General features: G+C 46.5%; 1 protein-coding gene across 1 annotated transcript; it reads right to left on the reverse strand.

Moving 5' to 3' along the window:
• Positions 1–1,146: 1,146 nt before the first annotated feature.
• Positions 1,147–14,262, reverse strand: LOC135536673 (zinc finger protein ZFAT-like). Its single transcript, XM_064962927.1, is given in 14 exon segments — positions 1,147–1,522; positions 1,732–1,820; positions 3,571–3,744; positions 5,215–5,364; positions 5,620–5,704; positions 5,849–6,081; positions 6,258–6,282; positions 6,284–7,732; positions 7,834–8,206; positions 8,531–8,678; positions 9,348–9,530; positions 11,586–11,864; positions 13,013–13,219; positions 14,100–14,262. Coding segments are annotated over 14 exon segments (3,690 nt in total). The 5' UTR covers positions 14,119–14,262; the 3' UTR covers positions 1,147–1,246.
• Between the last annotated feature and the right edge of the window lie 300 nt (positions 14,263–14,562).

Raw genomic sequence — 14,562 nt, forward strand, 5'->3', positions numbered from 1 at the left:
CTGGAACTGACATGACTGATTTTTTTATTTAACTAGGCAAGTCAGTGAAGAACAAGTTCTTATTTACAATGACGGCCTCCCAAAAGGCAAAAGGCCTCCTGTGGGGACGGCGGCTGGGATTGAAAAATAATAACAATAATATATAGGACAAAATACACTACGACATAAAGAGAGACCTAAAGACAACAACACAGCAAGGCAGCAACACATGACCAAAAGGCATGGTAGCAACACAAGACAGGGTACAAACATGATTGGGCACAGACAACAGCACAATGGGCAAGAAGGTAGAGACAACAATACTTGTTTTCCCTGTTAAACTTAGTTGAATACATTGACTAAGTCTTTCTGGATAAGAGCGTCTGCTAAGTGTGTCTGCTGAGCGACTCACCTTGCTGCTCCACAGCATCAGAGGTGGCTGGCCCAGGCCCTGCGTTACAGTACTCCTGGTTGGTACAGTATGAGACACAGAGATCAGTGTGTCTCTGCTGAGCGACTCACCTTGCTGCTCCACAGCCTCAGAGGTGACTGGCCCAGGCCCTGCGTTACAGTACTCCTGGTTGGTACAGTATGAGACACAGAGATCAGTGTGTCTCTGCTGAGCGACTCACCTTGCTGCTCCACAGCCTCAGAGGTGGCTGGCCCAGGCCCTGCGTTACAGTACTCCTGGTTGGTACAGTATGAGACACAGAGATCAGTGTGTCTCTGCTGAGCGACTCACCTTGCTGCTCCACAGCCTCAGAGGTGACTGGCCCAGGCCCTGCGTTACAGTACTCCTGGTTGGTACAGTATGAGACACAGAGATCAGTGTGTCTCTGCTGAGGCGACTCACCTTGCTGCTCCACAGCCTCAGAGGTGGCTGGCCCAGGCCCTGCGTTACAGTACTCCTGGTTGGTACAGTATGAGACACAGAGATCAGTGTGTCTCTGCTGAGCGACTCACCTTGCTGCTCCACAGCCTCAGAGGTGGCTGGCCCAGGCCCTGCGTTACAGTACTCCTGGTTGGTACAGTATGAGACACAGAGATCAGTGTGTCTCTGCTGAGGCGACTCACCATGCTGCTCCACAGCATCAGAGGTGGCTGGCCCAGGCCCTGCGTTACAGTACTCCTGGTTGGTACAGTATGAGACACAGAGATCGGTGTGTCTCTGCTGAGCGACTCACCTTGCTGCTCCACAGCCTCAGAGGTGACTGGCCCAGGCCCTGCGTTACAGTACTCCTGGTTGGTACAGTATGAGACACAGAGATCAGTGTGTCTCTGCTGAGCGACTCACCTTGCTGCTCCACAGCATCAGAGGTGGCTGGCCCAGGCCCTGCGTTACAGTACTCCTGGTTGGTACAGTATGAGACACAGAGATCGGTGTGTCTCTGCTGAGCGACTCACCTTGCTGCTCCACAGCCTCAGAGGTGGCTGGCCCAGGCCCTGCGTTACAGTACTCCTGGTTGGGGTGCTTCTTTCTGTAATGTCTCTTCAGGGGTCCTGCTATGTTACAGGAGTAGTGACAGTGACCGCAGCGGTAGGGCTGTGGAAAACACATTTCAATTGGCATCAATAATGAAGACAAGAAAGGGTCATTTTTTTCCTGAGGGAACATTGTGCTGCTCCCTTAAGCTGTCCAAATGTATTTCATGGTAGTGGAGGTTGAACCTGTTAGAGGCTGGTGTTGATGCGTTGATGCTAGTGACTGTATTATAAAAGCTTTATATAGAGAGACGGCCCTCTTCTGATTACCTTGAAAGAGGCGTGCTGCTCCATGTGTCGTACCAGTAGAGGTTTCTGTGCAGCGCTGTAATCACACTCTGTACATTGGAATTGTTTACCTACAGTATGGAGGGACAGAGACAGGATGGCAATACTCAGTGCTGCAATCACACTCTGTACATACCTAACCCTACAGTATGGAGGGACAGAGACAGGATGTACATGCCTAACCCTACAGTATGGAGGGACAGAGACAGGATGTACATACCTAACCCTACAGTATGGAGGGACAGAGACAGGATGTACATACCTAACCCTACAGTATGGAGGGACAGAGACAGGATGTACATACCTAACCCTACAGTATGGAGGGACAGAGACAGGATGTACATACCTAACCCTACAGTATGGAGGGACAGAGACAGGATGTACATACCTAACCCTACAGTATGGAGGGACAGAGACAGGATGTACATACCTAACCCTACAGTATGGAGGGACAGAGACAGGATGTACATACCTAACCCTACAGTATGGAGGGACAGAGACAGGATGTACATACCTAACCCTACAGTATGGAGGGACAGAGACAGGATGTACATACCTAACCCTACAGTATGGAGGGACAGAGACAGGATGTACATACCTAACCCTACAGTATGGAGGGACAGAGACAGGATGTACATACCTAACCCTACAGTATGGAGGGACAGAGACAGGATGTACATACCTAACCCTACAGTATGGAGGGACAGAGACAGGATGTACATACCTAACCCTACAGTATGGAGGGACAGAGACAGGATGTACATACCTAACCCTACAGTATGGAGGGACAGAGACAGGATGTACATACCTAACCCTACAGTATGGAGGGACAGAGACAGGATGTACATACCTAACCCTACAGTATGGAGGGACAGAGACAGGATGTACATACCTAACCCTACAGTATGGAGGGACAGAGACAGGATGTACATACCTAACCCTACAGTATGGAGGGACAGAGACTGGATGTACATACCTAACCCTACAGTATGGAGGGACAGAGACAGGATGTACATACCTAACCCTACAGTATGGAGGGACAGAGACTGGATGTACATACCTAACCCTACAGTATGGAGGGACAGAGACAGGATGTACATACCTAACCCTACAGTATGGAGGGACAGAGACAGGATGTACATGCCTAACCCTACAGTATGGAGGGACAGAGACAGGATGTACATGCCTAACCCTACAGTATGGAGGGACAGAGACAGGATGTACATACCTAACCCTACAGTATGGAGGGACAGAGACAGGATGTACATACCTAACCCTACAGTATGGAGGGACAGAGACAGGATGACAATACTCATCAGCGCTGTAATCACACTCTGTTCATTGGAACTGTTTACCTACAGTATGGAGGGACAGTTAACTGCCCACACTAGATCCCAAATGGTTCCCTATTCCATGTATAGTGCACTACTATTGACCAGAGCGCTATATAGTGCACTACTTTTGACCAGGAACTCTGACCAGAGCCATATATAGAGCCCTATATAGTGCACTACTATTGACCAGAGCCCTATATAGTGCACTACTTTTGACCAGGAACTCTGACCAGAGCCCTATATAGAGCCCTATATAGTGCACTACTATTGACCAGAGCCCTATATAGAGCCCTATATAGTGCACTACTATTGACCAAAGCCCTATATAGAGCCCTATATAGTGCACTACTATTGACCAGAGCCCTATATAGTACACTACTTTTGACCAGGAACTCTGACCAGGTCTAAAGTAGTGCACTATATAGGGAATAGCGTACCATTTGGGACTCATTCCTAGATCTCAAAGCGTTGGTGGGTTTTCTCTCACCGTCCTCTGTGTGCATCAGCTTGTGGCTCTTCAGAGTGACCTTGGACTTGAACTTCTTGCCACACATGTCACACAGGTGTGTCTTCTCCGTGGTGTGTCTGCTCATGTGGGCCTTCAGGTTGCTCTTACTGCGGCTGGCGTAGTCACACAGGGAACACTTGAAGGGCTTCACTCCTAACAGGGAAGAGATACAGTGGCTTTTACATTTTGGTCATTTAGCAGACACTCTAATCCAGAGGGATTTACAGTCAGTAGTTATTTAGCAGACACTCTAATCCAGAGGGATTTACAGTCAGTAGTTATTTAGCAGACACTCTAATCCAGAGGGATTTACAGTCAGTAGTTATTTAGCAGAGACTCTAATCCAGAGGGATTTACAGTCAGTAGTTATTTAGCAGAGACTCTAATCCAGAGGGATTTACAGTCAGTAGTTATTTAGCAGACACTCTAATCCAGAGGGATTTACAGTCAGTAGTTATTTAGCAGAGACTCTAATCCAGAGGGATTTACAGTCAGTCGTTATTTAGCAGAGACTCTAATCCAGAGGGATTTACAGTCAGTCGTTAATTAGCAGACACTCTAATCCAGAGGGATTTACAGTCAGTAGTTATTTAGCAGACACTCTAATCCAGAGGGATTTACAGTCAGTAGTTATTTAGCAGAGACTCTAATCCAGAGGGATTTACAGTCAGTAGTTATTTAGCAGAGACTCTAATCCAGCGGGATTTACAGTCAGTAGTTATTTAGCAGAGACTCTAATCCAGAGGGATTTACAGTCAGTAGTTATTTAGCAGAGACTCTAATCCAGAGTGATTTACAGTCAGTAGTTATTTAGCAGAGACTCTAATCCAGAGTGATTTACAGTCAGTAGTTATTTAGCAGAGACTCTAATCCAGAGGGATTTACAGTCAGTCGTTAATTAGCAGACACTCTAATCCAGAGTGATTTACAGTCAGTAGTTATTTAGCAGAGACTAATTCAGAGGGATTTACAGTCAGTAGTTATTTAGCAGACACTCTAATCCAGAGGGATTTACAGTCAGTAGTTATTTAGCAGAGACTCTAATCCAGAGGGATTTACAGTCAGTAGTTATTTAGCAGAGACTCTAATCCAGAGGGATTTACAGTCAGTAGTTATTTAGCAGAGACTCTAATCCAGAGGGATTTACAGTCAGTAGTTATTTAGCAGAGACTCTAATCCAGAGTGATTTACAGTCAGTAGTTATTTAGCAGAGACTCTAATCCAGAGTGATTTACAGTCAGTAGTTATTTAGCAGACACTCTAATCCAGAGGGATTTACAGTCAGTAGTTATTTAGCAGAGACTCTAATCCAGAGTGATTAACAGTCAGTAGTTATTTAGCAGAGACTCTAATCCAGAGGGATTTACAGTCAGTAGTTATTTAGCAGAGACTCTAATCCAGAGTGATTTACAGTCAGTGCATTCAACTAAGGTAGGTAAGACAAGTACACATCACATTCGTTGCAAGCAAAACTTTCCTCTAAAAAGTTAAGTGTGGTAGTTGCTATTGCCTTTTAAAATGTGTAGAAAACCACTTCGGGCCACCTCAGAGTCCAACAGTAGAACTCATTATAGGGAATAGGATGGCATTTGGTTCGCAGCCTAATGAGTTTGACTGTCCTACCTTGGTGAGCCCAGATGTGCTGCTGCAGATCAGCTCCGTTCCTCATGAAGTAGCTGTCACAGTAAGGACACTTAGACGCTCTCTTCCCGATCAAGCCCTTCATCTGCACCCGCACCCCAAGCGCCTCGGAGATGGTGTCCATCGGCGTATCTGCAGATAAGAGATGGTTTTACCTACATAGCCAGCGTCCTGTCCAGGGGCTGTACATGTACATTAAAGCTGCCTCAAGATTCAGAACCAGGATAGGCTCCTCCCCTATGGGCCGTTCTGGCTCTGACGAGGCTTACTTACCTTCCTGCCTGGCTCCAATCAGGAAATGGGTATGATATTTTGGATTTAAACATCATTAACACTCTGCTGTTGGAATAGAACACCAAAGAGTGGGCTTTGTTCCCTGTCTCTTACCTGGATGAAAGCTCTTGATATGATGCTTAAGTTTATCTTCAGTGAACGTTTCCTCACACACAGGGCAAGCAAAGCTTTTCTTCTCCTTTAATATTGGATTAAATTGGTGATGTTAAGAGTCCACAATCGCCAACAAACAGACATTTCAATGTAATAATGATCATAATTGTGACCCCTATGGGCCCTGGTCAAAAGTAGGGTTCCATTTGGGCCCCAGCCCCAGACTCACATTGTCAAAGTGTGTTTTGAGGTGTGCCTGCAGCTTGTACTTGTCAGGTGTGCAGTACTGACAGTGTTCCATGGGGCACTGCAGCAGGATGTTACTGTGTCTCTGGATCAGGTGTCGCTTCAGACAGTTCTTGGTGATGGACGAATAGCTGCACTGGGTACAGTAATGTAGATGCTCTTTTGTGTGAGTACGCACATGCATGTTGTAGTGCACTTGGTACCAGAAGAGCTTTCCTAGACGGGGAACAACAGAAAACATGTGGCTTCAAAAGAAACAGCTGGTTTACAGATGAATTACCAACACATAGAAAATGATGAAGTAGCTGAAATTACAAACCCTTGTAAAAATGCAACTTATACTGCTAGAAAATGGTTTTCTATGTCAATATATTTGTGTGATATATTCTTACCACAGTATTCACATTCCAGGTCCCATGTATACTTTTCGGATTCTGTCAAAGACAACCATGTTCAGCTGCCTTTTCTGCAACTTATCTAGAATCTGTTGGAAAGCGCTCCTCTCCTCCGTTGTGCCATCTTCTCCTTGTGGGCCAGCTGAAGCGTTTGTTTGACCTATGACCTCCCCCTGAATCAGAACCAAAGACCGGAGAGTCTCCTCAACATGACCTTGTGATGTTGATGAAGAACCTTTGTCTTCTTCTGGATGCTGCTGGTGGCCCACCACTGACTCCTCCTTGCCTGAAGGCCTTTCTACCAAAGTGTCTTGTTCAGCCACAATGACCTCATTCTCCCCGTGAGGCTTGTCTTTCTCCATCAGTGTCTTATCAGTTCTCTCTTCACTGATTACTTCCTGGGTCGTGCCTTTTCTTGCTGTCTGGGTTTGTTCAGGACTGATTGGCTCAGTTCTGTCTTGTAGAGTCTCAGCCTCTTGTGCAGGTTGATTTAACACGCATGTCTCCTCAGGCCCTGGATCAGGGACTACCTGTTCCTCTCCCTCTCCCAGTCCTTCCTCCTGTTCCTCTCCCCCCCCCTGCTCCTCTGAGGGGTCACCAGCGAGGGCCTCCTCCTCCTCCTGTTCCTCTGAAGGGTCACCAGCGAGGGCCTCCTCCTGTTCCTCTGAAGGGTCACCAGCGAGGGCCTCCTCCTTTTCCTCCGAGGGGTCACCAGCGAGGGCCTCCTCCTCCTCCTTTTCCTCTGAGGGGTCACCAGCGAGGGCCTCCTCCTCCTCCTTTTCCTCTGAAGGGTCACCAGCGAGGGCCTCCTCCTCCTCCTTTTCCTCTGAAGGGTCACCAGCGAGGGCCTCCTCCTTTTCCTCTGAAGGGTCACCAGCGAGGGCCTCCTCCTGTTCCTCTGAAGGGTCACCAGCGAGGGCCTCCTCCTGTTCCTCTGAGGGGTCACCAGCGAGGGCCTCCTCCTGTTCCTCTGAGGGGTCACCAGCGAGGGCCTCCTCCTGTTCCTCTGAGGGGTCACCAGTGAAGGCCTCCTCCTCCTCCTGCTGGGCGTTGAGTAGAGATAGCTCCTCAGCCATCCTGATCTCATCCTGTCTCAGCATCTCTCTCTTGATGTCGTCCCCCGGCTCCAGCAGACAGAAGCTGCTGTTGATGGACTCTGAGAACCCAACCGCCTCCTCTGACTCTGGGTGAGCCTCCTTCAGGTGTGCCTTCAGCCGCACGGAGCTGACAAACTTCTGCTGGCAGGTGGCACACACGTAGAGGAAGGGATGCTTACGGACGTGAGCCTGGAGAGCCTGAAACTTGGTGCAGCCGTGGTCACACAGCTCGCAGCCGAACGGCCTCTCGCTACCGTGAACCATCATGTGGCGGTCACGGTCCAGCTCGTTCTTGAACTTGCGGTCGCAGATCTGGCAATCGTAGAGGAGCTGCCTCTTGCCTTCCCTGGTCTGTAGACTATACTCATGGTACGAGTCCTTCACCTTCATAATAACACATGTTATTAATAACCACATCAATAAGATCTCATAATAAAGACAGTATAAAGGCATATGGTAGATTTTAAAAGAGAGAGGTCCTTCACCTTCTTGTCCTCTAGGTCGTGGCTCTCCCTCATGTGTTTCAGCAGGTTCTTCACATCGGAGTACTTCTTTTTGCAGAAGAGACAGTGCTGCTTGATCTTGTGGTGAACTCTCTCCACGTGCACCTTGAGGTGGCCCTTGCTGAGGCACTGGAAGGAGCAGTGTTCACAGCTGAACTTCTCTCCCGTGTGCTTGCGCAAGTGAACGCTGAGGTTGGCTTTGATGGCACTGGCGTAGTCACAGTGTGGACACTTGAAGGGTTTCTCGTTGGTGTGGGTTCGCAGATGGGCCTGCAACGAGTGGCGGAACTTGAAGACCTTGTTGCAGTATTCGCAGGTGAAGATCTTCAACTGGGTCTGTCCTATTCTGTATGAACGAGGGATGTTGCAATACACACATACAGTAGAACCAAATATGTGTTGCTCTTTTTCCAAAGTAACTTTGCCAAAATTCTATTTGCGCTATAGCAAAAACATGATGTTTGTATCTACAGTAACAATGCTGAAATCTGTTGTTGACACATCCATTAAAGTGTTACATATAGACTATGACATTTCCCAATGCTTGATAATACTGTAGACTACATTGATTCAGTTCACTCAATACATCATTATGTTTATTAACGCCACATAAACAGTCTGAGTACTTGATCTTCAACTGCTGTGTGGTGTACAACCCAAACGTCTGTACCTGTTGGACTTTAATGGCACTTCATAAGCAGCTTGTTGTATGGAATATTCCTGAAACCCTCTCTTGTGTCCTGCCTCCTGAGGGTCTGTGTCTGCTGGAGCAACCGGCTCTGCCGGGGTGGCCTCGATCGGCACTATCCTGGTCGCACCTAAATAACCATACACAGACAGATAAAGGTTCATACAGCCTAGGTACAAAGACAAGTCATCGGGAATACATAGACTATAAACTTTCCTGATTTTTCATACATAAAACTCTGAAAATGTACCAACAGCAACATTGTGAATCTATACTTTTCTGGATAAAATCTGAAGATCCTCTGGTTGATCCATGTGCATCCCCAATGGTACCCTATTCCCTACACCCTATTCCCTACGGCCTATTCCCTATGGGCCCTGGTCAAATGTATAACACCATGTAGGTAGTAGGGTGCCATTTGGAGCGCATCCATAATATAGTTGTAGCTTACCAGGAAGTGCCTCATGAGCGGTCAGAACCACACTGATGATAATGTAGTTGTAACTTACCAGGAAGTGCCTCATGAGCGGTCAGAACCACACTGATAATAATGTAGTTGTAACTTACCAGGAAGTGCCTCATGAGCGGTCAGAACCACACTGATGATAATGTAGTTGTAACTTACCAGGAAGTGCCTCATGAGCGGTCAGAACCACACTGATGATAATGTAGTTGTAACTTACCAGGAAGTGCCTCATGAGCGGTCAGAACCACACGGATGATAATGTAGTTGTAACTTACCAGGAAGTGCCTCATGAGTGGTCAGAACCACACTGATGATAATGTAGTTGTAACTTACCAGGAAGTGCCTCATGAGCGGTCAGAACCACACTGATGATGGGGTTCTTGGAGCCTCCTGCTGGTTCCTGGTCCTTCACAAGAGAAACCCTCTCAGAGCGGAGTGGCCGTATCCTCTTTGAGCTTCTCTCCCTGTCCTCCTCTTTGCCTTCTGCTGCGCCAGGTTGAGCCTCAAACTCTTTGTCTGTGGGGAGAGATCATGAAAACTAAGCATCAATCAATAAAACAGATAGACATTTAGATGATGAACATATAGACATTTAGATGGTATAGATATAGACGGTAGATATAGACATTTAGATGGTGAATATATTGATATAGACATTTAGATGGTATATAGACATTTAGATGGTGAATATATTGATATAGAGATTTAGATGGTATATAGACATTTAGATGGTGAATATATTGATATAGACATTTAGATGGTATATAGACATTTAGATGGTGAATATATTGATATAGAGATTTAGATGGTATAGATATAGACGGTAGATATAGATATTTAGATGGAGAATATATTGATATAGACATTTAGATGGTGAACATATTGATATAGACATTTAGATGGTGAACATATTGATATAGACATTTAGATGGTGAACATATTGATATAGACATTTAGATGGTATTGATATAGACATTTAGATGGTGAACATATAGATATAGCTCTTTCCATGACATTAATTGACCAGGTGAATCCAGGTGAAAGCTATGATCCCTTATTGATGTCACTTGCTAAATCCACTTCAATCAGAGACATGGATTTTGTATGTGTGCCATTCAGAGGGTGAATAGGCAAGACAAAAGATTTAAGTGCCTTTGAATGGGGTATGGTAGTTGGTGCCAGGAGCACCAGATTGTGTCAAGAACTGCAACGCTGCTGGGTTTTTAATGCTCAACAGTTTCCTGTGTGTATCAAGGATGGTCCACCACTCAAAGGGCATCTAGCCAACTTGACACAACTGTGGGAAGCATTGGAGTCAACATGGGGTAGCATCCCTGTGGGCAGCTTGATGGGAAGGGTGTGTATGCAATCCATGCAATCTCCATAGATAGACATTGGCAGCCTTACTGATGAACTCAGTGACTTTCAACGTGGCACCGTCATAGGATGCCACCTTTCCAACAAGTCAGTTTGTATCATTTCTGCCCTGCTAGAGCTGGCCCGGTCAACTGTAAGAGCTTTTATTGGGAAGTGGAAACATCTAGGAGCAACAACGGCTCAGACGCAAAGTGGTAGGCCACACAAGCTCACAGAACGGGACCGCCAAGTGCTGAAGCGCGTGGCACGTTAAAAATCGCCTTTTCTATGTTGCAACACTCACTACAGAGTTCCAAACTGCCTCTGGAAGCAACGTCAGCACAAGAACTGTTCGCCGAGAGCTTCATGAAATGGGTTTCCATGGCCAAGCAGCCGCACATAAGCCTAAGATCCCCATGCACAATGCCAAGCCTCGGCTGGAGTGGTGTAAAGCTCGCCACCATTGGACTCAGGAGCAGTGGAATCACGCTTCACCATCTGGCAGTCTGATGGACAAATCTGGGTTTGGTGGATGCCAGGAGAACACTACCTTCCCCAATGCATAGTGCCAACTGTAAAATTTGGTGGAGGAGGAATAATGGTCTGGGGCTGTTTTTCATGGTTCGGGCTCAGCCCCTTAGTTCCAGAGAAGGGAAAGCTTAACGCTACAGCATACAATGACATTCTAGATGATTCTGTGCTTCCAACGTTGTGGCAACAGTTTGGTGAAGACTCTTTCCTGTTTCAGCATGACAATACCCACGTACACAGAGAGAGGTTCATACAGAAATGATTTGTCGATCGGTGTGGAAGAACTTGACTGGTCTGCAAAAAGCCCTGACCTCAACCCCATCGAACACCTTTGGGATGAATTGGATCGCAGACTGCGAGCCAGGCCTAATCGCCCAACCTCACTCTTGTCCCCACAGCAATGTTCCAACAACATCTAGTAGAAAGCCTTCCCAGAAGAGTGGAGGCTGTTACACCAGCAAAAGGGGGACCAACTCCATATTAATGCCCATGATTCTGGAATGAGATGTCTGATGAGCAGGTGTCCACATACCTTCGGCCATGTCGTGTATGGGCCCTGGTAAAAAGTAGTGAACTCTATAGGGAATAGGATGCCATTTGGGACGTATCCCTAGATGGACCATAAAGCACTATTCTATTCCGATCTATTCTAAACAGACATAAAACAGTTGACTTCACACATACCGTTGTCCTCCTGATCCTCATCCTCTCTGAGGTCTATCAAGCAGATGTGTTTCATGATCTGTCGCCTGTTGCCGAACACACGGTTGCACTTCTTGCAGTCCAGGGCATTGTTGTCCTCTGGTTCTTCCTCATCCACTGGCCCAGCTTCTGATTGGGCTTCTATTGTCTGTTGTTTCTGCTTTTTCTGGTTGGGGCTAGTAGTCTCTGTCATGGGCCCATCAGCTACAATCTTCTTGGTTGAGCCCTTAGGACGTCCTCGTTTTCTCTTAACAGGGCTATCTGTGGGGAGAAATATGATCACTGCCATCAATCACTCTATTACACACAGACAGACCTATAGGGCCAGTTTCCCAGACACAAATTAAGCCTAGTCCTGGATTAAAAAGAGCTGTCAAAATCGGATTACAATCTGCTACAAATGTTTGAAGGACTACCGAGGCACTCAGTAGCCAATTATTCAGATCGTTGAAAAACAAAGAAACACCATAATACGGTCGGTTGTTGCAATGCCCTATTATCCCTGGCTGCTTTGAAGAGGTGTCTCACCTCCACCTCCACCCTTAGTATCCCTGGCTGCTTTGAAGAGATGCTCACCTCCACCATTAGTATCCCTGGCTGCTTTGAAGAGGTGCTCACCTCCACCATTAGTATCCCTGGCTGCTTTGAAGAGATGCTCACCTCCACCATTAGTATCCCTGGCTGCTTTGAAGAGGTGTCTCACCTCCACCTCCACCCTTAGTATCCCTGGCTGCTTTGAAGAGGTGTCTCACCTCCACCCCCACCCTTAGTATCCCTGGCTGCTTTGAAGAGGTGTCTCACCTCCACCCCCACCCTTAGTATCCCTGGCTGCTTTGAAGAGGTGTCTCACCTCCACCCCCACCCTTAGTATCCCTGGCTGCTTTGAAGAGGTGTCTCACCTCCACCCCCACCCTTAGTATCCCTGGCTGCTTTGAAGAGGTGCTCACCTCCACCATTTGTATCCCTGGCTGCTTTGAAGAGGTGCTCAGCTCCACCATTAGTATCCCTGGCTGCTTTGAAGAGGTGCTCACCTCCACCATTAGTATCCCTGGCTGCTTTGAAGAGGTGCTCACCTCCGCCCTTAGTATCCCTGGCTGCTTTGAAGAGGTGCTCACCTCCACCATTAGTATCCCTGGCTGCTTTGAAGAGGTGCTCACCTCCGCCCTTAGTATCCCTGGTTGCTTTGAAATGGTGCTCACCTCGACTATTAGTATCCCTGGCTGCTTTGAAGAGGTGCTCACCTCCACCCTTAGTATCCCTGGTTGCTTTGAAATGGTGCTCAACTCAACTATTAGTATCCCTGGCTGCTTTGAAGAGGTGCTCACCTCAACTATTAGTATCCCTGGCTGCTTTGAAGAGGTGCTCACCTCGACTATTAGTATCCCTGTCTGCTTTGAAGAGGTGCTCACCTCCACCATTAGTATCCCTGGTTGCTTTGAGGAGGTGCTCACCTCCACCATTCTCCAGTGGAGCTGTCAATGGCATGAGGACCACAATGATGTCATCAGGGTTGAGCCCCTCTGTGTGGTGCTTCTCAGACACATGGGAGAGGAGCTGTGCTCGGTGTGGAGAGAACAGGTTGCACAGTTTACACATGAAGATGGAGGAAGTCCCACCTGTGAATTAACAGCCAGGCAGGCCAAGATTAATGTGTGTTTATGTACAAATTTGACTATGGAAAAGGTTGACGGCCTAATAATAAGATCATTACACATTGACAGTTTAATTGACAGTTGGTAGAGCATGGTGCTTGCAACGCCAGAATTGTGGGTTCGATTTCCACGGGGACCAGTACGCAAGAAAAATATGAGAATGAAAACGTAAGTCGCTCTGGAGAAGAGTGTCTGCTAAATTACTTCAATGGAAATTAGATATTTTCAATAGGCTGGCAGTGGATTGGCCTTTACATTGTGCTTGTGTGTCTCCTCGTGTGTTTAGTGTTCGTTCTGCGTGGTTCATTCTTTGGTCAGGGACCGTATATTTTTCCTCTAGCTACCTACCTTTCAGTCAAAATACTGAATTCAACCCTAGCTAGGGCCTACATGATCAAGCCAGCCTAGCAACTACAAGCTGGGAATACAGAAATGGAATGAGGTCAGTGCAGTATAGTGTATTGGTTTGCTCTGTGCACACTCTGTAGCTCTCCAGACAGGTTTAGCTACCACTGCAACAGCAAAGATGGTTGAACTCCTGACTTCTCAGCAGTATGAATAAAGCTAGCTAAACCCTGGGAGAAACAGGAACAGTTTCGTGACAAATACTTTCTTTACAAACTAAATCCAATAACTTTAAGGCGAACATTTAGCTGCAATAAATGTACCGTCAATGTTGTGGCTGGTCACGGTAATTATGTGCCCCACTTTTAGCATAGAATAAACTTTACATGAGTAATTTGACTACATCTGTTGGCTAGCTTGCTACTTTTACCTAGCTAAGAAATGTTATTTCTCGAGATAGTACTGTACGAAAAGGTAAACAATCGAATCGAGTACTTACCTGCAGTTGACGTCGCCATGTTTGTAAAATAAAACGTAATACCCTAAGAGTTACATGTACATTTATTTATATCTACATTACTTATTGAATAAGTAATTGAAAATCGTATTTTTATTTGTTTTGAGGAAGGTTTCTGGCGAATCTGCGACAACAAATATGGCGGATAAAGTCTTCCTGTGGAGAGAAAAGCAGGCTGGTTTGGGATGTTCTCCCCCAGTGGTTGGGATGACCTTGAGGCATAGTCTACCCTTGATACATTTGTAAAAGGTTTCCACTCCATTCTTTTGAATGGGATCGTGTACAGTACTCTCCTTATTACAAAATCCTCGGACATATCATGATTGGTTACTCACGCCAAGATATGCTCAATGGTTATTAAATATGTGCCCATAACAGTAGAAAACGAATTTATGTAAATAATGTGAAATAATTAAGCTTTAAATTAATGTAGCCTCCATGGATT

This window comes from Oncorhynchus masou, unplaced genomic scaffold (assembly GCF_036934945.1).
Source record: "Oncorhynchus masou masou isolate Uvic2021 unplaced genomic scaffold, UVic_Omas_1.1 unplaced_scaffold_6493, whole genome shotgun sequence".
NCBI classification, from domain to species: domain Eukaryota; kingdom Metazoa; phylum Chordata; class Actinopteri; order Salmoniformes; family Salmonidae; genus Oncorhynchus; species Oncorhynchus masou.